The sequence below is a fragment of the Ambystoma mexicanum genome, chromosome 6q (assembly GCF_040938575.1).
Source record: "Ambystoma mexicanum isolate Mex_15411 chromosome 6q, UKY_AmexF1_1, whole genome shotgun sequence".
NCBI lineage: Eukaryota > Metazoa > Chordata > Amphibia > Caudata > Ambystomatidae > Ambystoma > Ambystoma mexicanum.
The window spans coordinates 930,014,854-930,038,570 of NC_090937.1; the positions used below are offsets into that span (position 1 = coordinate 930,014,854).

Genomic DNA, 23,717 nt, shown 5'->3' on the forward strand with positions numbered 1-23,717 from the left:
CGAATGAACGGGGATGGCCATCCTCAAAGAGTTGTCCCAGCGATTCAAGCCCCCCCAGTGGTCCAGTTTTGAAAGTTCAATGGGTGGAGGCCCGGACAAAAAGGCTGGGTTGTGAAAGATCGGGGAGAAGGGACCGAAGGCGCGCAGCATACTCTTATATTTTAGTGCCCAATCCCATGTTTTAAGAGTATGCTTAGTGGCGGCCAGGGTCCCAACCCAGGTCCTCCGCAGTGAAGGCGGGATATATGGAACTAAGCGGAGGGGAAGGGTGAGGCGGGATTGCTCTAGCTCTACCCATTTTGGACATTTGGAAGTTACGGCCATGCCCCAACATGTGCCGATTGTGACTACCTGGTATTTACGTAGGTCGGGAAGCCTCAGGCCTCCCAATCTAGAGCTGACCCGCATAGTCTTTTAGGAGAACCTCTCCAGAAGAACCAGAGCATTTTCCTCTGCAAACGTAGGAGGGGGGTCAAGGGGATCGCAGTGGGGAGGGAGGAGCAGGCATAAAGGAATCGTGGGAGGAGATTCATCTTGCAGGCGGTGATCTGCCCTATGAGGGAGATCTCCTGTGAGGTCCAGCGTTGAAGATCATTCTCCAGCTCTTTAAAGAGCGGAGTGAAGTTGGCTGAGTATACGTTTCTAGGACGGACTAGGATCCGGACCCCCAGGTAGGGAATGGATGTCCCGCTCCATTGGATCGGGCATAGAGGTTCTAAGATCACCCGTTCCCCAGGTGCTAGGCCTATCCCCAAGGCAGCCGATTTCCCAAAGTTGATGGTAAAGCCTGCTACCCTCCCAAATCTACAAAGTTCTTCAACAGCTGATGTGAGGGAAGGGCGAATGTCCGTTATGGATAACAGCACATCCGCATAGAGTGAAATCTTATGCTGGGAGGTGCCGACGGGAAGGCCCTTGATGCCCTGACCGAACCCGCTGGGTTGAGGGGCTCCAATATTAGGGCAAACAGAAGCGGGACAGAGGGCATCCCTGTCTGGTCCCGCAGGTTAAGGGGACCGGGTCTGATAGATTGTCGTTAACCCGGAGGAGCATTTTAGGGGACCGATAGTTTGCCAGAACAAGTTTCAGAACGTTTGGGCCAAAATCGGAATGCTTCCAGGGTAAGTTGTAGAAAGGTCCAGTCTACCTTGTCAAAGGCTTTGGAAGCATCCAAAGCCAGCAGCGCTAGTTTGTGTGAGGCTTGGGTAGCAATGTCCACTAGATTCAGGGCCCTACGGATGTTATCCCCGGCTGACCTATGCATTATGAAGCCAGTTTGGTCTAGCTCTATTAAGTTGGGCATGATGATCACCAGGCGATTTGCTAAAACCTTAGAATAAATGTAGGCATCAATGTTAAGTAGGGAGATGGGCCTATATGAGCTATTTTCGGTGGGATTTTTTGCCAGGTTTGAGCAAAGCACGGTTATCGATTCTTGCATGGATGGAGTGATGGATCCCGAGGCACCAAATGAGCTAAAGAGGGCTGTTAGTGGGGCTATCAGCTGGGGGCGAAACACCTTATAAAACCTTGTGGTGAACCCATCTGGGCCCGGTGCTCTCGGCCTCAATGTCTAAATGGCTGCCTCCACCTCCTCACCTGTGATCTGGGCGTCCAGATCCTCTCTATCGGGTTTCTCAAGATATGGAAGAGCAGCATCCTGCAAGTACCGCTGTTGCTCTGCTTCATCTTGGGGTGATGCTGACATTGTTTCAGAAAGATGGGCCCACACTAGTCATAGCTTGTCTTGGTCCGCATAGTGAAGCTTACCCTGGGGGCTCACGGGGGCCCACCACAGTGTTTTTCCTCTTTGCTTTTGCTAATTTCTCTACTTAGAGCTTTATTGTTCCTGGCATAATAGTCCTGCTTAGCTTTAGCCAGTAGGTGTGCCGTCTCCTCGGCGTAATGGGCCTCCAGCTTCCTCCAGGCCAGTTGTAAGACACGTTGGGTCCTTGGGGACCAGCCCTCCCGCTTATGAAAGGCCGCAGTTATTTGAACCTCTTCTTCGAGGACCCTACGGGTCTGCTGTTTCTGTTTATGGAATGCCGTCCCATGACCAATTAGTTTACCCCGCACCATTGCCTTCATGACGTCCCACGTGTTGGCCGGGGAGGTGTTTTCCGCCAGATTTTCCCGGAAAAAGTTCCTGATCACAGTGGCTATGGAGTCTCTCAATGGTATTTCATTCAGGATGGGGTCGTACAGGTTCCAGCGGCGTCAATGGGGTGGATCCGGGTCATGGGCTATTAAGATTTGTGAAATCGGGGCATGATCAGAGAGCACCCTCGTCTCGATGGTCACCTTGTCGACAAAATCTAGGATTTGCGGGGAGGCCATCACAAGATCAATGTGGGAGAAGGTCCGATGTACATGGGAGAAGAAGGAGAAGTCTTTGTCGCCGAGGTGAAGCACTCTCCATGTGTCCACCACCCCAGAGTTCGGAACAGATGGAGAAGGCTTAAGGCTAGTTTGAAGTCCTTGGGGACTGGTGGGTGTGATCTGTCCCATACGGGATCCGGGACCCCATTTAAGTCTTCACCTATGATAATTTGGCCTTCAAGGAAGGGGAGAAGGCCTTTGCCCAGTACCTCATAAAATACCCCCTGTCCTTCATTGGGGGCATAAACTGAAACCAAGGAGTATAGCTGGCTGTATATGAAGCCCTGAACCGCTGTGTAGTACCCCTCTGGGCCTTGAAGGGTCTCTAGTATTTTGGGTCAGATATTCCGGGCAAAGAGAATGGCGGTACCCCCTTTTTTGGTTCCGTTGGAGGCCAAATATTGGAGCGGTAAATTCCTGTTGCGAAGGCGTGTGAAGTCTGGGCAATAGGTGAGTTTCTTGCAGGAAGATCACGAGCCTTCCATATAAGGGAACAGTTTCAATGATGATTTCCTCTTGGAGGGGAAGTTCAGGCCTTTAATGTTCAGTGAGATGAAATGGAGTTTCTGGTGTGGTGGGGGCGCCTCTGGAGTGTCAGCTGTCCCTGGTCGTGGGGTCTGGGCCATGGGTGCCTCAGTCACCATTTAGGTCTTGTGTCATCCTACTATAATGCCGCAACCAGGTTTTTAACCTGAGCTTTCAACGTGAAGCCATAACAATAAACTTAAAGGAAGCTGACCTTTCTTTGTCAGTATATCCCCTAGCCAACAGGGCTAAAACAGTTCGTAGTTCACTCCAAGGGCCTTCGGGTGTCATTCACCTCGGAGTTAGGCATAAGCCGTGCAAAGCCCGCCGCAGATACAGAGTGCCCAAGTGCTCCCAGGCATGATGGCGTCCACAGGGCCAGCTGAACGAAGATTACCAAGCTGAGGGGGCAATGGTCAGGACATTGGTCGCCATCAGTGTAGCAGTAACGTTTTTCGGATTTTGGGAGGGATGGGGGGGGGGGAAGAGTTCTTCAGGGCCTCTCATTGGTGAATCGGGTGAGGTTCCATTCTTCTTTTCAGGCGAGTTGGGCCGCAAGATCGGGTCGGCGTCTTCCAGATGACTAATCGTTCGGTGGACCCCCTTGTAATAGAATTGGAGAGCCGTGTGGAACAACTAACGATACCAGAAGTGCTGGTCCCGGAGAAATGGAGTCAAGGGCCTAAGGGCCCTCTGTTTCTGAATAGTTGACATTGCTAGATCCTGAAAAATTTGAAGAGGTGACCCTGGAAAAGTCTGGTCATCTTGGGAGCAACTTATCACCATGATAGCTTCTTTGGTCGTGTAGAAGTGAACCCGGGTGATGACATCTGGGGGGGGGAGAGGGGGAGTCGGAATCCGCCCACGTCGGGGTCGGAAACTGTGGGTGCAGTCCAGCCTAAGTTGGGATTTATCTAGGTGTGGCAAGAGAGATTGAAAAAGGTCTCCCACGTAGTCGGCCAACTTTTGGTCTGGTACCAAAGGGGGGATCCCCCGAATTTGTAGATTGTTTCGTCGGGCTCTGTTTTCCAATTCCTCCTGCTTGTATTCCAGGATCTCGTTTTTGTTAAGTAGGGATTGGATCATACGTTGCATTTCCAGGAGCGTAGCAGATTGTTCTTGGGTCAGGCTCCAAGAACAATCGGCTACGCTACCTCCCCCACTCTCTGTTCCACCTCTATGACCCTCTGTTCTGTTTGTTCCAGTTTAGTGGCGGGTTCCGTCATGCGGGATCGAAATTCAGATTTGATGTCCAGCATGAAAGCTTGAATTTCTCCTTTGGTTGCCAGTAGGCCAGCATCATCGGAGGAGGCTTGTGACGGGGACTTTGGTGTTTCTGACTTCTTCCCTTTATCAGATGGAAGCAGCATGGTAGTGATGTCGGCATTCTTCAAGGATTTAAGATGTTTAACCATTCCTGCCAGGGCTAGGGGTGTCCCCCTGTGGTCCCTTCAAGAGCTAGCAAGTGGGGGAGATTGAAGGCGCCCTTGAGGAAGAAATTCAACAGTTCCTTTGACTTCCACGGATTGGGTTCCCAGAGATGAGTCCCAAACAACACAGAGGTGGGCGCTAGCACCACAGCCTCTATTCACCAGATGTCGAGCCTCCCCTATCGCATCAAGGCCCGGGGCTCTTCAGAGTGGAAGGAGGGTGTTACAGCAGCTGACTGCCAGAGGTGATCTTGCCCAGTAGTGTCCGGTAGTTGTTATGTGCCTCCATATGTGGTGGACCCCCCTCGTTTACAGCCCAGAGAGACACCCTGTGCGAGTCACTGTGCCCCTATGCCCGCTACAGGAGGGTGATAACCAACCACCCAGTTGGTCTGACAAGTATGGTGGATGGGTATAGGCCAGTTGCAGAGAGCCAAGTAGGGGAGGGGACTTCGGGGGCTCTGGGCCTACCTTGAGCGTAGAGGCGCTGGAGAAGCAGAGAGCTGGAGAACGAGGGTGGTCCAGCTGTTTCAATGCCCGATCCCTGTCATTCAGGAGGCTGAGGGAGCAGGATTCATACCCAGGTATGGCTATCGAGGCAAGGCGTCCCCTCTGGTTTAAAGTAAATGCACGTGGGGCGTGTCACAGAGTGGCCCCGGAAGACAATACAATGTGGGGCCAATGCAGGTAAGTGGAGAGCACACCCAGGAGAGACAGCCGTTCAGTAAAGTTTTGCAGTAGCAGGTCCTAGGAATTAATTCCTCACGGGTGATAAGCACAGCATATTGCGGTGCATCCGTACGTTGCGGTGTTGTAGAATGCTGGGAGGGGCCTTTCGGCACTCCCATGCCGCCGGCGAGCCCCGGCCATATCGCGGCCCCCACAGGAGGTGTCGCGAGGATCAGGCAGCACAACAGGGTCTAGAGAGCCGCTCAGCAGGAGCGGAGCCTGCTGAAGTGCCCGGGTCCCGCCGTGGTCTTGTAGGCTCTGGCAGCCGGGAGGAATTTTTTCTCCCGTTGAAGGCAACCACGAGTGCAGTTTTAGCCTTGTTGCGGCCCGTGCAAGAACCAACTGGGCAGCCTGCCGGCGGAGGGAAGGGGTCACCTCCGGGGCTACGTTAAGTGAAAACAGCGGGGCACAAGATCAGGTCTCCCTTTCTCCACCTCCCGCGGCACATGTCTGTCATCTTTAGATACGCTGGAGACGGAGCCGGCCAAGATCAGCAGGAATCATACAAGCAAAAGCACGACAGGGATTCAAACTGCCACAATCCGTGCCTTAGGTGTTGCGATCACTGATAGTTCTATCCTCTGCCGATTTCATGCGTAGGAACAGCGACAATGCAGCTACGACGGCGGGCTTCACGCGGAGGCCATTAATGTATCAGCCTCATCAGTGGCGCTCCAGGCTACGCCTCAGGACCTCTGTTTTATCTCTATTAAGTTTAAGCCAATTATTGGCCATCCAATCCCGACCGCAGATAGTCTTTCAATTTGAGGGGGGTGTCAGATGATGGCACATTGAGGCGAAAAAGAATCTGCGTGTCATCAGCATATGAGTAAAAATGTACCCCGTGGTTAGCAATAAAATTGGCCTGAGCCCGCATGTATAGGTTAAACAATAGGCGAGATAAAGCGGACCCATGGGGCACCCCACAGTTCAAGGCTATGGGAAAAGAAGTGAAAAGGGGAATGGAGACCGTTTAAACCCGGTTAGACAGAAAGGTGGAAATCCACCTCAGCAGGATGCCTGAAATTCCTGCCTTTTGAAGGCATTTAAGCAGACTCTGATGATCAACAGTATCAAAGGTAGCGGAGAGGTCAAGGTGAATGAAAGCTCCCACCTCTCTGCGGTCCTGAAGCAGGACAATGTCATCCATGAGTGCAACCATAACAGATTCCGTTCCCATACCAGGACAGAAGCCAGACTGAAAAGGGTGCAAAGGTTGTTAGATTCCAAGAAGGCAAAGAGCTGAGGGCTCACAATGGACTCCATCAGTTTCATGAGAACTGGAAGAAGTGAAATAGGGTGGTAATTCTACACTGATGTTGGGGCAAGATGTGCCTTTTTTAGTAGAGGAGACATCACTTCATGTTTGAGGGGCTCGGGGATGTGACCTGTGGAGAAGGAATGGTGAAGCTGAGCAGTAAACAGAGAGATAGACTTCTTAGACGCTGCTTGGAGAATGCAGATAGGAATTGGATCAGTAGGAGAAGCAGATCTACGTTTCAACAGCGCAGAGGAGACCATACTGTCTGTCACTGTGCTGAATTGAAAGGCACGGGATTGTGTCTCTTCAGCATTAAAAATTACAAAAAGGGTATCTACAGGGACTGACCTTCCTATACTTATCAGATCCCGAACGTTACAGATTATGTCCCTAAAAAAGGAGGCAATATGGCTGCAGTTTGCTTGTGTTTCCAAGGTCTTTAAAGGAGGTTGTACTGGAGTGGTCTGCTCGTTAGCAACTTGAAACAATTACCTGGCGGAGCAAGAAGCTGTTAAGAGGCGTTCAGCAAAATTACAAGATATTGTTTTTTTTATATGTCTGATATATGGTACGTGCCTGTATGTAGGCGAGTTTAGTGGAGGGTTCAAAATAACTATGCAATCTATGTGCAGCTTGCCAACATTGTTGTTTCAGCAGCCCAAGTGCTGCTGAAAACCATGGAGCAGAGGGCTTAGCACGTCCGGTTGAGAGCCAGGAGGGGGCCAGGATGTCCGCTATTTCCTGTATAGCATAGATCAGAGCACTACAGGGATTTTTTTCACTTGCAATACCTCTTTGAGTGAGGACTGTGATCAACTCTGAGATAGAATCAGGGGAGACCTTGGACCAGTGTTGCTGGGCTTTAAATAAGACCTTAGATCTTTGAAGCCTCTGAATTCTGAGATGTGCAGCCGCTACCACCAGTATATTTCTGAACACCCGTAGGACACTTTTCAGAGCAAAGGGAAGCTATTATTCCTGAAAGTTTCTACCTCCCATTATGAGTCCCAGGAACGTCTGTTCTTTCTTCATGAGGACGTGAAAGTAAGAGTCCTGAAGACCAGGTGCCACCAATCATTCCCCTTCTTGTAGAAGTTCCAAGTTGCCAGAATCGTCATCACATGGTGAGAAGACCAGAATGGGTTTTATGACCCCGTATTTATTGGGGAATTAAGTACTATGAATAAAATCCAAGCTGTCTTTGGTGTTCTACAGACAAGTATTTTTCAATCTCTAGCAGGAGTTTGAGGGTCTCTCTAATGACAAGTAGGTGGATGGGGGAAGCATCAATGAGTAAATAACCTTTGGTGTGATGTTTAAGAGCGATCTTTTTTTACTACCCTCCATTGATGATAAAACTGGTGTATCCTGACCCCTGCTGGCGAGTAAGTGGTTTTTAAAGTGTGAAGGGGCTTGATAACAGTATCATAAAAGTGTCAAGCAGAAGTATTAGAAGGTTGCCACACACGCAGTCTTCATTTTAGAAGGGAAGCTTCTTTTTTTGGCAGCTGCATCACCCTTTGACATACCTGGTTGCCTGGATTGCAGGCCTTGAATGGCTGATAAAAATGTTAGGCTGATGAACAAGGATTAGTAGATGAGGAGGTGGCAAACAAAGACCTAACTGGAGGTCAGTCTCCCACTGTAGAGTGAGCAGTCAAAACAAAGGTCACGTTTGCTTGCTTCAATTCCAGAACGTCATGCGCCGGCACTGTTTCTCTTGTAATAAAGGCGACATAAACCCGAAGTCTCCCCACCAAGCCCAGAAATTGAAAAACGAAACACGCGGTTAATAAGCCCAGCTGTTTACACACAGCCGATTCATACTGGGAGTTGGCATGGATCGCTAATACTAAACAAAACAAACAAAAGGGCCGGGAGGATAGCTCAGGGGGAACACGTTTCTCTTGAAAGCAAGACAACGCAGAACAAGGTTTGAATCCTGGTCCCGCTCTTAGAGACTGGTCTCCAGTAATAAATGAATTAATCCATACAACTTGAAGTGACATCATTTACCATTGAGAATCTTAGAAGAATTTACTCTTATTGTGGAGGAGGACCTACCCCTTGAGGGGAACCAGTCAATAGGCTCACCAGGATCGAAAGGAGGGTGGCAGAAAAAAAACAGTTGATGTGCAAACAGCACAGACGGTTCTAGGGCTCGTAGACTCCGCTATACTATATGATTTAGTACCAGAATCTGGGCAGGTATGAGTTCCGGGACTAAGCACCGACTAGATGGACAAAGGTAAAAGACGAGCATGAAACCGAAGCGGTACCAGTGCAGAAACACAGGGAGAGGATCAAACACTGGACCCAGAAAACAAACCCAGGGAGAAGAGGGACAACTTAAGGAGTTTATAGAAGGGGAGCCACAGAAAAAAGAGATCAATCACCAGAGCCAATGCAAATTTGTCAGGCACAGCATAAGGAGATTGAAACCCATGTAAGGACCAAACGCCAAATTGCCACACAACTTGCCGTACAACACGAGAATAGAAAATGCCAACTCGGGCACAAAAGAGCTCTTCACGATAATACGCAAGCTCTAATCACCAGCCCCACCACCTGCCCACTGCACCAAGAATCTACTGTGGTGTCTAAATATACAAAATGCCCTCATCTGCAAAATTGCCCTACTACAAAACAAAATTAAAGACAAAAAAGCTAAACTCGCCCCAGTCAACCAACACCCAGACCCACCAGCCACGCCGCTACCCTCCCATCCTTGCTTCAAATTGTCACTGGTGAGCATCGCCGAAACTACAAAAATAATCAAAGGACAAACCTTCAAGATGCTAAGGAGATACCTGCCCAGCCTCTTTCATCAAAGACTGTGCCGAAAAGGTTTCCTTGTTTATCAATGCCCTGATCAACAACTCCTTCTCCTCCAGCAATGTTCTGGAAAATTTGAAAGAAGCCTGGGTACTCTCATTGCTCAGAAAACCTACCTTAGAACCTAATATTCCAACCGACAACCAATTACTACGGTCCCCTTCCTCCTAAAATACTAGACAGAGTAGCATACCTGCAAATTCAAAAACACCTGTAAACTCACAACCTACTAGGCCTCCGCCGATCAGGCTTCCGACCTGGTCACAGCACATAAAGCGCCCTCTTGGACCTCAAAATACAAATGGACCAAATTAAAGACAAGGGAGATCTGTCCATCCTCCTCCTACTTGACCTATCCACAGCCTTCGACTTAGTCAACCATAAGATACTATGTAAACATCTTGCCCTAGCTGCCTACTTCTCATAACGCCATTAAATGGATTGAATCCTTCTTCTCCAACCATACCATGAGAGTCTTTTCCACCACGGCGGCAGCACCCTCTACCCCAGTCACCTGCAGAGTTCCACAAGGCTCCTGCGTCTCGCCAACACTCTACAACGTGTTCACCAAGCAACTATTTGACCTCCTAGACAAGTTGGGAGTCACCTATACCAACTATGCGGATGACACCCAAATACTATTACCGATCTCAGGAAACTACGACACTGATTCTAATCTACTGAACATAATCTACATTACCATTCAGGCCTGTATGGCGCAACATGAATGCTGTCTTAATGACAAGAAAACTGAACTTCTCATCATTGGCAACCAAGCTCCGCTCAATAATCTACCTCAACTCTACAAATCCTTCGCTATTGACAGTAACCTCATCACGGTAGCAAAAGAGGTAAAAACACTAGGAGTCTACCTGGACTCATAACTTTCCCTGACTAGGCATGTCAACGCCATCTCCACAGCAACGGCTTACATTTCTAAACTAATCATCACCAGTAGACCTTTCCCATCTACCGACAACTACATCACCCTTGCCAGAGCCCTCATTCTATCAAGGATCGATTACTGTAAATCCCTATTTGCAGGTATCAACCACTGAAATATTTACAAATTACAAATGGCCCAGAACAACGCAGTAAGAGCCACCCTAAACATCCCAAAAAGAGAACATAGCTCTGTGGCCGAATATCCACTGGCTGCCTTACCCCGGACACAATGATGTAGCAATCCGCCAGGCAGAGTTACTATCTGAAAGAGTTACTGTGGTTCCGGGAGCCCCTCGGAGGAGGATGGTCACACCTAGTGTCCTTAGGAGTGAAGGTGTGGGACAGAGCTATGGCAGTGATTGGGCTGATGGATTCCTTTGGCCTCAGTGGTGTCACACATGCAGCTATTATTCCCATTCTTTTAAACCCACAGCTAATCCCTTGATTTATTTCCAACTTCCAGTCTATTTCTCTTTTACCATATCGTTCCAAGCTCCTTGAGCACCTTGTGTATTCCCAGATCCCGTCTTTTGTCACTAATCTCTCCTTCCTCGAAGCCAATCTGGCTTTCGTCCTCTCCACTCAACTGAAACTGCCCCGATTTCTGTTCTCAAATCCCTGCTCTCAGCACGGTACTCTAAAAAATGTTCCTTTCTTATTCTTCTTGACTTATCTGCAGCATTTGATACCGTAGATCACTCTCTCCTTCGGACCTCACTCTTCTCTTTTGGTCTTAAGGGCCGTGTTCTATCCTGGTTTACGTAATATCTTTCTAATCAGACTTTCGCTGTCTCTTGGTTGGGCAAAACCTCCTCATCATTTCCTATTGATCATGGGGTTCCTCAAGGGTCAGTCCTAGGCGCTTTCCTCTTTTCATTATATACTTCACAACTCTCAGCTATCATCTCTTCCTTTGGTCTTTCCCATCACTTCTATGCAAACGATACTCTGCTTTTTCTGTCTTTCTCTTCGTTTTCTCCTGAAATTCACTACACCGTCACAGCTTGTCTCACTGCCCTTACATTATGGATGTCTTCTCACTTTCTGACTCTTAATGCAAGGAAGACAGAGGTTCTGTTCTTCCCGGCTAACACTCTTCCTCCCCATCCTTCACCCCCGTTCATATCCTTCCCTCTTTCTAATCTTCCAATCCCCACTACTGCTCGTAATCTTGGCCTCCACTTTGATTCTAAACTTTCCTTCTCTCATCATATTTCCCTCACTTCCCGTTCATGTCGTTTCCACCTTCATAATATTTGTAAGGCTTGCCCCTTCCTCACTTTCAAGGCATCTAAACTCTTATATCTTCACTGATTTTTTTCTAACTCTTTTACTGTTCCACTACTCTCTTTGGGCTTCCAAGTTCTCATCTGGCTCCACTAAATTCAGTCTTTAACTCCTCTATTTGTTTACTTTGTCTTCTTCCCTATGGTGACTCTATTTCTTCCTCTCTTACTACACTTGGCTGGCTCCCTTTCTATTCCCAAATTAAATTTCACTTTCTTTGCCTCATCGTTAAATCCCTATATGGACTTGCCCCTAACTACCTTGCTTTGCTTGTATCTTTCTATACCCTGACCCGTTCTCTCCGGTCTTCCTCTCTTTTCAGACTTGTGATCCCCCGCCCTCCATGTGCCCAGTCTCACTTTCGATCCTTTCAGCGTCTTGCTCCCCTTAATTGGAATGCCCTTCCTCTCTCACTTAGGTCTATTACTTCCTACTCCCCGTTTCGTGCTTCCCTGAAAATGCATCCTCTTCAACATCCCTGAATGAATGTTATCTGGATTTGATCATTTAATTGTCTACCCATTTTTATTGTACTGTATTGTGTTTTAAAATGTTCAGCGCTTTGGATTAAGGCACTTTATAAACCACAAATAAAATACAAATTCCCGTCTCAAGCAAGGATAGGTGTACGTGTGCACTGGGAATCCTGCAGGGTGGCCACCATAGGAGATTTATTATAGGATACTGTCTACATACACTTCTCAGTACTGATCGGCAGGCTGGCATCCACCCAGACCTATATATGTTGCATAGCACTATCAAGAGGGAGATCACATGTCGATGGCCCGCATGCAGCAAGTTAATGGAGAAACACTAGATAGTGGATGTCCTATTTGATGTTGCAGAGGGAGGGCATGCTATATCGCGAATATATGATCTTCTACTGTCTAATGTGCCCGCCTCCCCTCTGGTCGTACAGAGCAAATGAGAAGAGGATTTGGGAGCAGCCTTCACTGATGCACAATGGGGATGGATACTGGGTTACCACAAGAAAGTGTCATGAGATGCGCAATTGCAGCTTATACAACTGTTAGTGACGCATAGGTCATATGTGACGCCTCAGCGGATTTCGCAGTTTCTGGGCGCAGCGTTGCAGGGCTGTCCAAGATGTAAGGCGATAGATGCAGGGATGCTACATATGTTCTGGCCATGCCCAGTAGCGAGGTTATACTGGCGGGAGGTGACGACTAGACTACAAAAAAGGGGGGTGGAATTGGATGCGCTTTCCCCAGGGGCTTGCCTGTTGGGCCGATTTCTGCGTCCCAAAGCCCGGAAACAGGTTACAAAGTTAAAAGATCTGGCATGTATTCTGGCCAAACGAAGGATTGCTATGGCATGGAAGATGCCCAAGGGCCCACGGGTAGAGGAATGGTGGAAGGATCTGTACAGGTGGGGTGGGAGGCAGAAACAATGGTATGGAAAAGAACAGCGTGGAGGGACCAAGAAAGGGACTCGAGAGGAATCAAAGAATGGGAATTCTTGCTACAAACCTTGTTCACGAAGGAAGTGGTAGATTATACAGAGGGGAATTGACCCTGATGTGCATGCGTGGTGCGTCTAACTGTTTGATATGTGGAGCGTCTACAGTATAGTAGTGTAGCAGGCAAGACTCGTGGGTGGGAGTTGTGTGGGTGGGGGTGGGAATAGTTGAGGGAATGTTAAATTAAAGGTTATGATATGCCATAATGCATGACTGTCGACATGCTATATTTTTTATGTTCTGGAATGCCTTACTCATGTACCCTTGAAAGCCAATAAAACAAAATTTCATAATACACTGGCTGCCTGTACAGGAGTGCATCAAATTCTAAATCCTATCACTAACTCATAAATGTCTTTCCAATAATGCCCCAATTTATCTAGCTAGACAAATCTCCAAAGCACAGTCCAACAGGCCTACCCAGTCAGCCTATTCTTGCCACCCCGTTACCCCAAGATTTAGAAGGCAAAAAGCTGGTGGTTGTAGCTTCCCAGTGATCTCTGCCAAACATTGGAATTGCATGCCTTTGGCCCTGAGATCAGACCCATCATTCTGGTCCTTCCGCAAAAACCTCAAAACGTGGCTTTTCTACCAAGACACTTGGCAGCACCTAGTCCTCTCACATACCCCTCTGTGATCTTACCACCTGCCCCTGGTCAAACTTGGTCCTAGCCTGCCTGCACCTGTTCTAATTACTCTAATGATGTCATCAATGTAACTTCTCTCCTGTACCTAAGTAAGCACCATCTGTGCAAGCTCCCACGGCAACCTACCTGCCGAAGCAAATATGTCTACCAATTGTAATGCTTTCGAAAGATGTCTAAAGTCAAGAATGTACTCTTCTAATGTTATCTTTGTAATGAAAGGTCCTTTACCTATGAAACGAATGTATCAATGTTAGTTATCACTGCAACCGATCAGCTTCAGTTGTAAGCGCCTAGATGCCTCTGGGCTTGGCGCGCTATACAAATGCCCAAAATATATAAAACTACATTGCACAAATGTATTTGAAAGACCTATTGGGAATAGGGTGGGCAGCTTAAGAGGGAGGGCCCATCTCTTTCATACTATTCCTTGTTGATGAACTAATTCTTCTGCTAGACATTCGTGCCTGCCCTGGGAAAGAGAAAGAGCTGCCATATTTATGATTACCACCTGGTGGGGGGGGAGGAGGGGGACAGCCTCCCTGCCAACCAGGAGGCCCAGAACGAGGTCTTTAACTCAGGCCCCCACTTCGAGCCTCCTCGGAAGTGGGAGGCCACCATCTTTCTGCTGGGAATTAAGGTAAGTGTGCCCTCGGCATTGCGCTCCCTTTCACCCACCCCCCCACCGCCACCCACCAACTCCAATTTCCATATCCCAGTAAACATGCGAGGATGCTAATAGCCATAAACCCCTCGGGGGCGGGGGACTTTACCAGGGCAGGTAAGGCCCAGGCTTACGTTAAAGCCCTTGCTTTGCTCGGGCTTCTGTCTGGCCCAGGCATTACCTTGCCCAGTAAGAACCCCCACCCATCCCGGTTTATTGGCAAAATAATATATAACTCTAGAACAATATACTCGCATCATATTGAAGACAGTAAAGCAGGCAAAAACAGTCTTATGGGGAATTCACTACACACCAACAATATTTTTTTACACAAGGAGGGCTCAGCAAAAAACATTTGCATACCAATGCCCTCTCTCCTAGACTGAGATTTGTTCTGGTCCGTACAAGAGGACTTTGGTTTAGGGTGTAGCAACCATAACTTTCATTAAGAGGTGAGCCTGCTATGGCTGACTCTTCCCCACCCCTGGCAGCCTTCCAGCGGGGATGCTGACAAGTGACAGTGTCTTTCCCAACATTAGACATTCACCCCACATGTATTTATAGCCATACAATATAATATTTGTGATTGTTTTTGAAGCAAAAATAAATCACTGTAGAAGCATTGTTGGGCGAAGGAGGATGGTGTGACAATGTGAGCTACATGTTCTGCGAAGTGTGGACTCTAATTGCCACCAATGCTAAATAACTTGAAACTAATTAGCAGCGCTATGGCTTGCATTGCAAATTGTTTTAAGTCATAAGGAAGAGTAAGCCCCATGCTGCTCCATGGAATGTGAACTATGGAATTAGAATTGTGTTAAGAAGCTAAATGTTTTTTCAAACATTAAATCCAAATGGAAAAGAAAATGAACTAGTAGTTTTTGGCTCAATTGATATAGTTGAATAATATTGACACACTATGTAGGGTTGACATGCATTAATAAATCACTCTAATTCCTAAGAGCTCATCACTCTCAATAGTTTATGGTAAATTTAAAACACACATTTTCAATAACATAATCCTTAGTTTACCAAAACAGGGGCCATACATACCTGACAGATCTTCTGATAACGACTTTGTGTATTGCAAAATCTTCTTATCCTCAATTGGGACTGGAGGTGGTGGTAAGCGAACAGCAAGTTCCCCCAATGTTGGTTTCAGATTGAACCGTTCTTAAAAAGACAATGGATATGTATTCAGATTGAGAGCAAATACTGACTATGTGCATTCCTCATTGCAAACGTGCAGGTACGGTCAAAGATTTTTAAAAGGGGAAGTTAACCTTAATAAACTATTGGTACTGTAAAGGAAACCCTTGCACTTGTTACGTTGAACCGTGCATTACCATTGATAAGAGCAAATGTTCTTCAATTTGTACTGCTATTTGAAATACACCTATTTACATGGCCTAAGATATTGTCCACATTTTAGCAGTGTTTAGCTAGACGAAGAAACTGCATATTCTAACTTTAGACAAGTGTTGGAAGCATGGAGAAATGGAGGAAAAATGCTCACACATGATAGTTTTCTTAACATTTCACAATGGGGTTTATTTCATTACTGACATTAAGTTGATACTTTTCAATAATGTTCCAGAATAGGAGTTAGCTAGACATAAAATTGCATATTAAGAAACTTGTAGGTGTGCATAAAATAACGGTGATACACAAATGGAAGCCCTCTATGTAACGAAATGTAGAGGCGTGAATTCAAAAAAAGTTTGATGAGTTAGCTTCTATGAAAAGATCAACCACCAGGTAAGACACAATAATAATGTGTAGCGTGTGAATGGGCAAAGCTATGGTATGCAGCTCTAGTACTTTGTGATATCAACGCATAGAAAAATGTAAGTGGGGTGCAAATCCTCTAAACATTGTCTCTGCATCGGACACAACATAGAATGAAGGGAAAAGGACCAAGGCTGAATAGCCATCGGTGAGGGCTGCACACCCTAAGGACCACTGGTGGTTAAGTAGTCATGTATTCGGTTAGTCTTGAATTAGGTCTAAAAATCACTCATGAAAGATAATAGTGTGTCTCATCATTTTAATATGCCTAAACAGTTAGGAGATGCCTATAGGCCAGTGCATTTCGGACCCATGTGGTCCTTCATCAGGGCAGAACTCTGTTGGGTCAGACTTGTACCTCGAATTATCACTGCTAACGTCCTCCTCAAACTGTCCCAAGCCATCACTCTGCTATTAGGTCAAATAAGAGTAGTTTTTGGTGGCTGCCATGTTCCAAATGGTCCGGACCAGTTCTTATACACCCAGCGACTTGCCATTCAGGACACGTATAGTCACCTAAGAGGCACACAACTTCCATTCCATTGAGAACACGGCAGCCACCAAAAACTACTCTTACTTGACCCAATAGCAGTTCTTTTTCTTCCCAAGTATTATTCCTTACGTTTATTTAAATTGAAAATGATCTTGAATGCTAGTGGATATATTTCAGCTAGCATATGGAGTACTGCAGGAGATTCCACAATACAGTATTTCTTTTGGGAGGCGATTCTACACTTTGGTTATTCAGGTGAGCCAACATTATTATGTTGCATTTCTCTTGTTTTTTTACTTGCCAAATGAGAATTAAACTGCATGATGAACAAGGTAGGCATTCCTGAAATGAATTGCTTATTCTACTTGTTTTTCTGACTATTCTAATCAGCAGATTCCATGAGTTTCCGTTTACACACCCTGAATGCAGCAGAAATATGTAACGAAAACATGCACCCACCATCTCCTATGCATTCCTCGTCACAACATGTCAGTTTCACTCCACCAACCACCACCTAGGCGTTCTCCTGCATGCTCATCACTGCACGGGTAGCTCAAAAACATGCAGCAGACATATCATACCTCTTCACACATGACAAACACTCAGACCCCCATCCACATTTGACAAAGTCAACATGGATGGATAAACACACTATAGAGAAAACACCATCACTATCACTCACAAATCCACCTGCCTGATGACAATCTTCCATGGCTCCAACAATACCTAATTTCAGATATTCTGTCCTGAATACTCACTCTCAGCCACTAAACCTGTACCACCCACTTCCTCTACAGACACCCCAGGCCCAAATAGATTCTTCAAAGAAGAATTTACTAACACACTACTCTGCACAACTTAATCGTGAGATAGCTTGGAGACTTCAGGGTGACAGCCTTATAGATGATGCAACAGCATTTGAAGAAGATACAGGCTTGCAGCGGGAGCCAGTGCAGTTCGATGAGAGTCGGGGGATGGGGTTGAATTTGCAGAGTTCTAGTCGTCAGAATGGCCTTCCGAAAGGGCATTGTCACCATCCAGGTGGGTTCCATGTGATAATTCGGCCGCAAAAATATCGCCATATTTTAGCGGCGAAATTCACAATGGACCCTGCGGGGGACACCCCCGCAACCCCCGCATCATTTTTTAATGTATGGGGGAAACCCCCACAACCCCCGCTCCCACATAATATCCCCAATAAAAATATTGCCTATGCCGAACCAAACTGTCATATTTTCAGCGATATTTTTGTTGGGGATATTAATACCTGATACCTCCAGGTGGGAGAGGACCATGGAGCGTGGATCTGAAGTAGTTTTCTCAGATGAAGGGCTTGATTTTCCGCAGGAGAGGAAGTTGGACCAAGCCGAGTGTGTTTTTATTACTATGTGCTGTTTGAAGGTGAGGCGTCTGTCAATGTCGAACCCAAGGGACTTGGCACCAGCTGGGGTGTGAAGCCCTCGAGGTTCATAGCAGAGAGCCAGGTCTGCATGTCAGGGTGTTTATGGTGGTTGGTCAGCAGTAGAAATTCAGACTTGGAGGAGTTGAGCTTCAGGTAAGCACTGGACATCCATCACTGGATCAGTGTCAGGCAGGCCTTGAGACTGTGGATGTCTTTAATGGAGGATATCTTGAGGTAGGTCTGCGTGTCATCTGCGTATTGGTGGATGTGGAGCGAGGAGGGTTCAGAGCAGTTCCATATAAAGATTGAAGATCAAGGGAGACAGGATGGATCCTTGCGGGACTCCACAGGTGATGGGTAGAATTGGTGATCTCTAGGAATTGATTTGTACGAACTGTTTGCGATTAGTAAGGTAGGATTTTAACCAGCTGAGGACGATCTCGCTGATCCCCATGTGACGATGTATATTGTCAGAGTGTCCGGTGGTCTACTATGGCAACTGCTGCTGTTGAGAAGGGAAGATGGGTGATGTGGCAGTAGTTGCTGAGGCCATATGGGTCAAGTGTTGGTTTCTTGAGAAGCAGGAGGATTTGTTTTGTCTTGAGGGCTGGGGAGAAGGTGCCTTGAGTTACAGAACATTTCAGCTAGTTATTCATTTTTTATTGCAAATAGTTATTCATTAATTTTAAATAATGCCATAGTATATATTAAAGGTTTCTGCAAAATAGAATTTTTGTGGATGAACGAATTTGATCATAACCCTCTACTTTATAAAGTGGGCATGATCACCTATAATAGGGATTTAAAGTCTAGTTCTATGCAAGACAGGACTATAAAGAAAGACCCAAAAATGAGGATAGTTCGCTAAGTACATATAAGATATTAGATGACTGTGCACTAAAATAAATTACATAGAAAGAAAAAGAACCTGAAAGGGATAATATTGAGGCATTCGCATTCTTCCACTCATTCCTATCAAAGTAATCTTGAATATAAACATATGTCCAACACATGTCCACCTTCTATAGTATTCATGAAAATCAAATGTGTACATTTTCTGACAAAGGACAATTTGATTTATTAGTGCTCTAATCATCTTGAAAATACATTGTTAGCTCTGAACCATTCTAGGGCACATTTCAAACTTTCTGTTACAACACAATTTAGAGCTGTGTGCTAGATTATTGTTCCCGCTATGTGAAGTTTGTCCAAAATGGGAGAAGGTCTGGCATAGCTGGACCAGCAGCATCATTCTACCATTCTATAAAAAAGATAAGTAGACCCAGTAAACTATCATTCGATAGTATTGTTGGTTGCATGAGGTAAGATATTTGCTAAATACATTTTAAAGTGCTTGGAAGATTGATCCCTTAATAAGGGCATTATTCTGTTAGAACAAATAGGCGTTAGAAAAAAACATAGCTGTCAACTGTATGGCCTTAAATTGCCTTTTTAAAATATACAGTAAAATGAAGGAAAATGGTATATCTTATTTGTTCATTTTTTGCAACCTTCAACTTGGTCGATAGGACCAGGCTATAGGAAAAATTAAGAAGGTAGGGTAATCCTAATAACGATTCAACAATGTTGATTGTCATACATACTAACACCTGGGTAAGGATCCATTTACATTCGCTAGGCCAACTTAGAAAGAAAATAAATAGAATGGCGCGCGCATTGGCAGAAGTGCTGGGAGAGTGCTGTTGGCTGGGTTGGAGGACGCATTGATCCTGCAGGAGATCTCGCTATTTTTGCTGTTTCCTCTGATTAGCCCCGCCCCCAGTGAACCACCTCCTATAAAGTGGGAGGCCGCACGCATTTTGGCGTGTGCAATGGCGGGGGTGCTGGAAGAGTGATATTGGCAGAATTATAGGACACACTGATCCTGTGGGAGGTACGCAGCATAAGAAGCACAAAAGCCCTGATAGGCTCTGTTAGACTTTGATGCACTATATATACACTCGGCAAGGACTATATATGCTCCAATTGAGTCTTCTAGGCTAAACAACTTACTTACAGATCTCGCTATTTTCGCTGTTTCTGCTGAATAGCCCCACCCCCAGTGAACCAGTGGGATGCCATGCGAATTTTGGCGCGCGCATTGGCAGAGTGCTGTGAGAGTGCTGTTAGCTGTTAGCTGATAGCTGGGAGAGGGGCGCCCTTCGTACTAGTGACTAACCGGCCATTCAGATGTGATCATCTACTGAAAAGCTAATACACCGGGACCTGCTACTGTAATCAGTCACGCCACAGCTTAGCCTAGCCCTTCCGAGTTAATACATTTTGGTGTGAGTCTCTCTTGAATAAGCGGCCGTTTGGCTGGGAGTGAAGTCTTTATTTTTCATTCAGTTAAATGCCTGCATATTGATCTGTGGCTCTGCTTGTGCCGTAAGAGTGGCTAGTACTAACAGGAATACTATGGCTACTGCCATTGTTGGGGGGAGGGGGGTGGCAGTGTGCCAAATAGCACATGCTCAAAATGAAGAAAGAAAATACGGCTAGCTTATCTAGGGCTATGGCTAGGCCGCTGCCACCCTCTCCTCAAAAAGAGCATGAGGAGAGGGGTTGTGAAATAGCCATTAGCCCCAAAGTGGCAGATGTGGTATTTCAGACTGAGGATGTACAGGACCACTCGCAATCTCTATATGTTGAAGATATGGAGTTGAATGCTTTGGAGGATATAACAATTGCTTCAGTGATGCCAGTTACAAATGTTACAACTAAGGGGGAGCAATTTGACCGCTCTTTCATTGATACTCCTCCAATCTTCCTAAGTGGCGAAATTACTATGTTGGCCCTGTCCCAACACTTGAGGGAGGAGGGGGTAGTGGAAGAGGGAATTAGGGACACTACAGCAACAACAGTACCACCCGTTGCAAAGACTAATGATACAAACCCGCTATTGGAGACAATTCTTTGCTTGAAATATTCCTTGATGCAGGAATTACAATTGCATACAGGCTACTTGAAAGATCTGAGCCTCTCTTTAGACACGAAATGCATAACCCAAAACACTGCTCTCAAGGAGGGCCTAGACAACGTTGTCGAAGCAGTTCACTCGTGTGCTGGGTTGATGAACCTTCTCTGAAAAGGTTGTGAGACAGGGAATGATTTGACGTCTGGTATTGAGGAGGAGTTTACTTCTCCTTTAAGAGAGATTCCATTGGGCACTAGAGATGAAGGACAGAGGCCTTTCGTAATAAAGGCATAAAAAAATACAAAACAAAAAGAAAAATGGTCTCGGAGTTAAAGGCTTCGAAGAACGCGTCTCGCAAATACCTGCATGAGGTGGCATTTCAGGACTTACAGGACCATTTCTCTGAAGGCAATTCTTTGGGGGAATGGGCGAGGAGAAGGGTGAAGGTATGGGCAGGGAGTGAGGGGATGGACGTTAAGGGTGAGGATGCGAGTAACTGGGGGATGACTGATGGACCTCAAAAAGAAGTTTTGGACCCTATTGATTTAACGCTGGTATGCCCCGAATATGAAGAAGGCAACAAGAGACTGACTGATGCCCTGAAACAAAATCAAATGGGTGGAAGAGGCAAAAGGAAGAACACGAATAAGGATGAGTTAGTAAAGCAAACCTACTGCACATTTAATTACTCATTGCTGCCACAGAGGCTGCGCTCTAGGGAGGGGAGCAGTGAGAGGCAGCTAAGAATGGGGGGAAAAGGTGTATGCTGGGAAGGAAGCGTGTCCAAAGGAAATTGATACTAACGCACAGCTGGGAAAATCCTTGGGACATGAAACTCCGACTGGGGGGGGGAGCTGGAACAGGAAACAGTCCAACCGCTATTGTGAGATACAGTGTGCTGTACAAGATCCCCTGATACAGCCTGTTGTAGGAGAAGAACTAGATCTAAGGGCAAAGGCCCACGCTTTGCTAGAATCGGAGGTTAGACATTTGGTTAACAAACTGGTGAAAGTGTGCATGACAGTTGATCCTGAAAAGATAGTGAGGGAGGAATCATTGGATCGTCTTGCTCATAGAAATCGCATATCACCACGCATAGAATGGCAGTTTAACTCACTAGTAGATACGCAAGTGATGGAGCAGACTAATTTACAGAATGCCACTAGTAGGAGCATTGAGGGTAAATCAGGGCAGGGAATCGGAGAGGCAGAAGGATAGAAGGGTCTACCCACCCAGGTTAACAGAACCAATCTTTCCAGAAGTGCCAAGCGTGATCCTAAATGATCTGTTTGAGGAATGAGGGCCAGACTCTACACAGATCATGCATGTTTGCTCTTTTTGAGGAGATATCGGCCCTCCGTTTGATCATGTCTACAGACATCAAATCTGTAGATTTTATTCACCCTTGCAGGTATGAGTATGTGAGACAGGCAATTCCTTCACCATTGTGGCAGTCTATACTTCTTAAGAAGTCAAGCAACTTGCAGAAGAACAAGTTACTTACCCCTGGTAACGTCCTTTCGACTGAATGTACCTCCCACGTATTCCTTATCTTTGATATTTCCAATATCCAGCTTTGCTGCTTCCGAAAATGTATTCAGCAGGGGGAGGTGTGCGTCGATGCCTGTCGACTCGATGTCCCTCGGAGGCCTCTGTCTCGATGTCGACGTCACCGCAGGTATATGTAGCATGTGCAGCGCCCGTTGGCCTCAGTTCCGTTTTTACAAGTGAAGCATTTATCTTGTGTCCGAAGTTACTCCTCCTGAGAGAGCCTAGACTGCAACTGCAAGGGAAATTCTACAGCGGGTAGGTTGGAAGGGGTGATAAGGAATACGTGGGAGGAACCTCAACTTGAAACCAGGTGTAAGTAACTTGTTCTTCGAAGGTATTGTGCCCTCCACCGTATTCTTTATCTTTGATACACTCCCAAAGCAGTTTAAGTAATTTGGAGGAGGGAGTAGAATTTAGTTTGATAAAGCCGCCACTTGGCAAAGGCCTATGGAAAAGGCCTTTGCCTCTCTCTGCAGCTCCGCTGCGAGCTACGCATCCAGGACTACTGAAGAGCAACCTGCCCCCAACAGTAGGAACCAGCCCGGTCCTCGCCGCCATCATCACTCACGCGGCCTCTGCCGCAATCAGCATCCCTCAGGAGCCGTGTCTGGGCTCCATGGAAACGGAGCACAACAAAGCAGGAGCGGAGTCAGCTGACTCGCGCGCCGCGGCCTGCAGCCCCTCCTCTCCCGCTTTAAAGGGAGAGGAGGCCCGCCGTCAGGCAAAGCCGCCACTTGGCAAAGGCCTATGGAAAAGGCCTTTGCCTCTCTCTGCAGCTCTCCGCTGCTCGACGGCGCGGGGCAGAGCTCCCAGACTCCATCATCAAGGTAAGCCATCCAGCTGCTACCAATCCACATTCCTCAACACCCCACCTTGCTCTGCTCGAAATGCACGGCTTAACACACGTACTATAATATCCCAACGTACTCACACTCCAAGTATAAACTCTCGCAATAAGCGCCTCGGCAGTAGGTGCTGGTGTGATACCTCTCCGGCCAATACCACCCTCTGCCTCACTGGCACTGCTTGCTGTGAATCTAACCACCCATTACCTTCCACACGAGCACCTAATGTTGCACACTGGCCCGCTGTGCCTGTTGCCCCCATTGCACCCAATCTGCCTATTGGACCTGCTGCCCCCACTGTATTGAACTTGCCTGCTGGGTCTGCTGCCCCCACTGTATTGAACTTGCCTGCTGGGTCTGCTGCCCCCACTGTATTGAACTTGCCTGCTGGATCTGCTGCACCCACTGTATTGAACTTGCCTGCTGGGTCTGCTGCACCCACTGTATTGAACTTGCCTGCTGTGCCTGTTGCCCCCATTGCACCCAATCTGCCTATTGGACCTGCTGCCCCCACTGTATTGAACACACCTGTGCCTGATGCC

At 46.9% G+C, this 23,717-nt stretch overlaps 1 protein-coding gene across 1 annotated transcript in view; it reads right to left on the minus strand.

Annotated features, from left to right (window-relative positions):
• Nucleotides 1-23,717, minus strand: part of SPATA4 (spermatogenesis associated 4) — a 392,623-nt gene that overhangs the window by 34,077 nt on the left and 334,829 nt on the right. Inside the window, exon 5 of the mRNA XM_069631442.1 lies at nucleotides 15,233-15,352. Coding sequence (XP_069487543.1) covers nucleotides 15,233-15,352 — 120 coding nt within the window. The remainder of the gene's footprint in view (nucleotides 1-15,232; nucleotides 15,353-23,717) is intronic.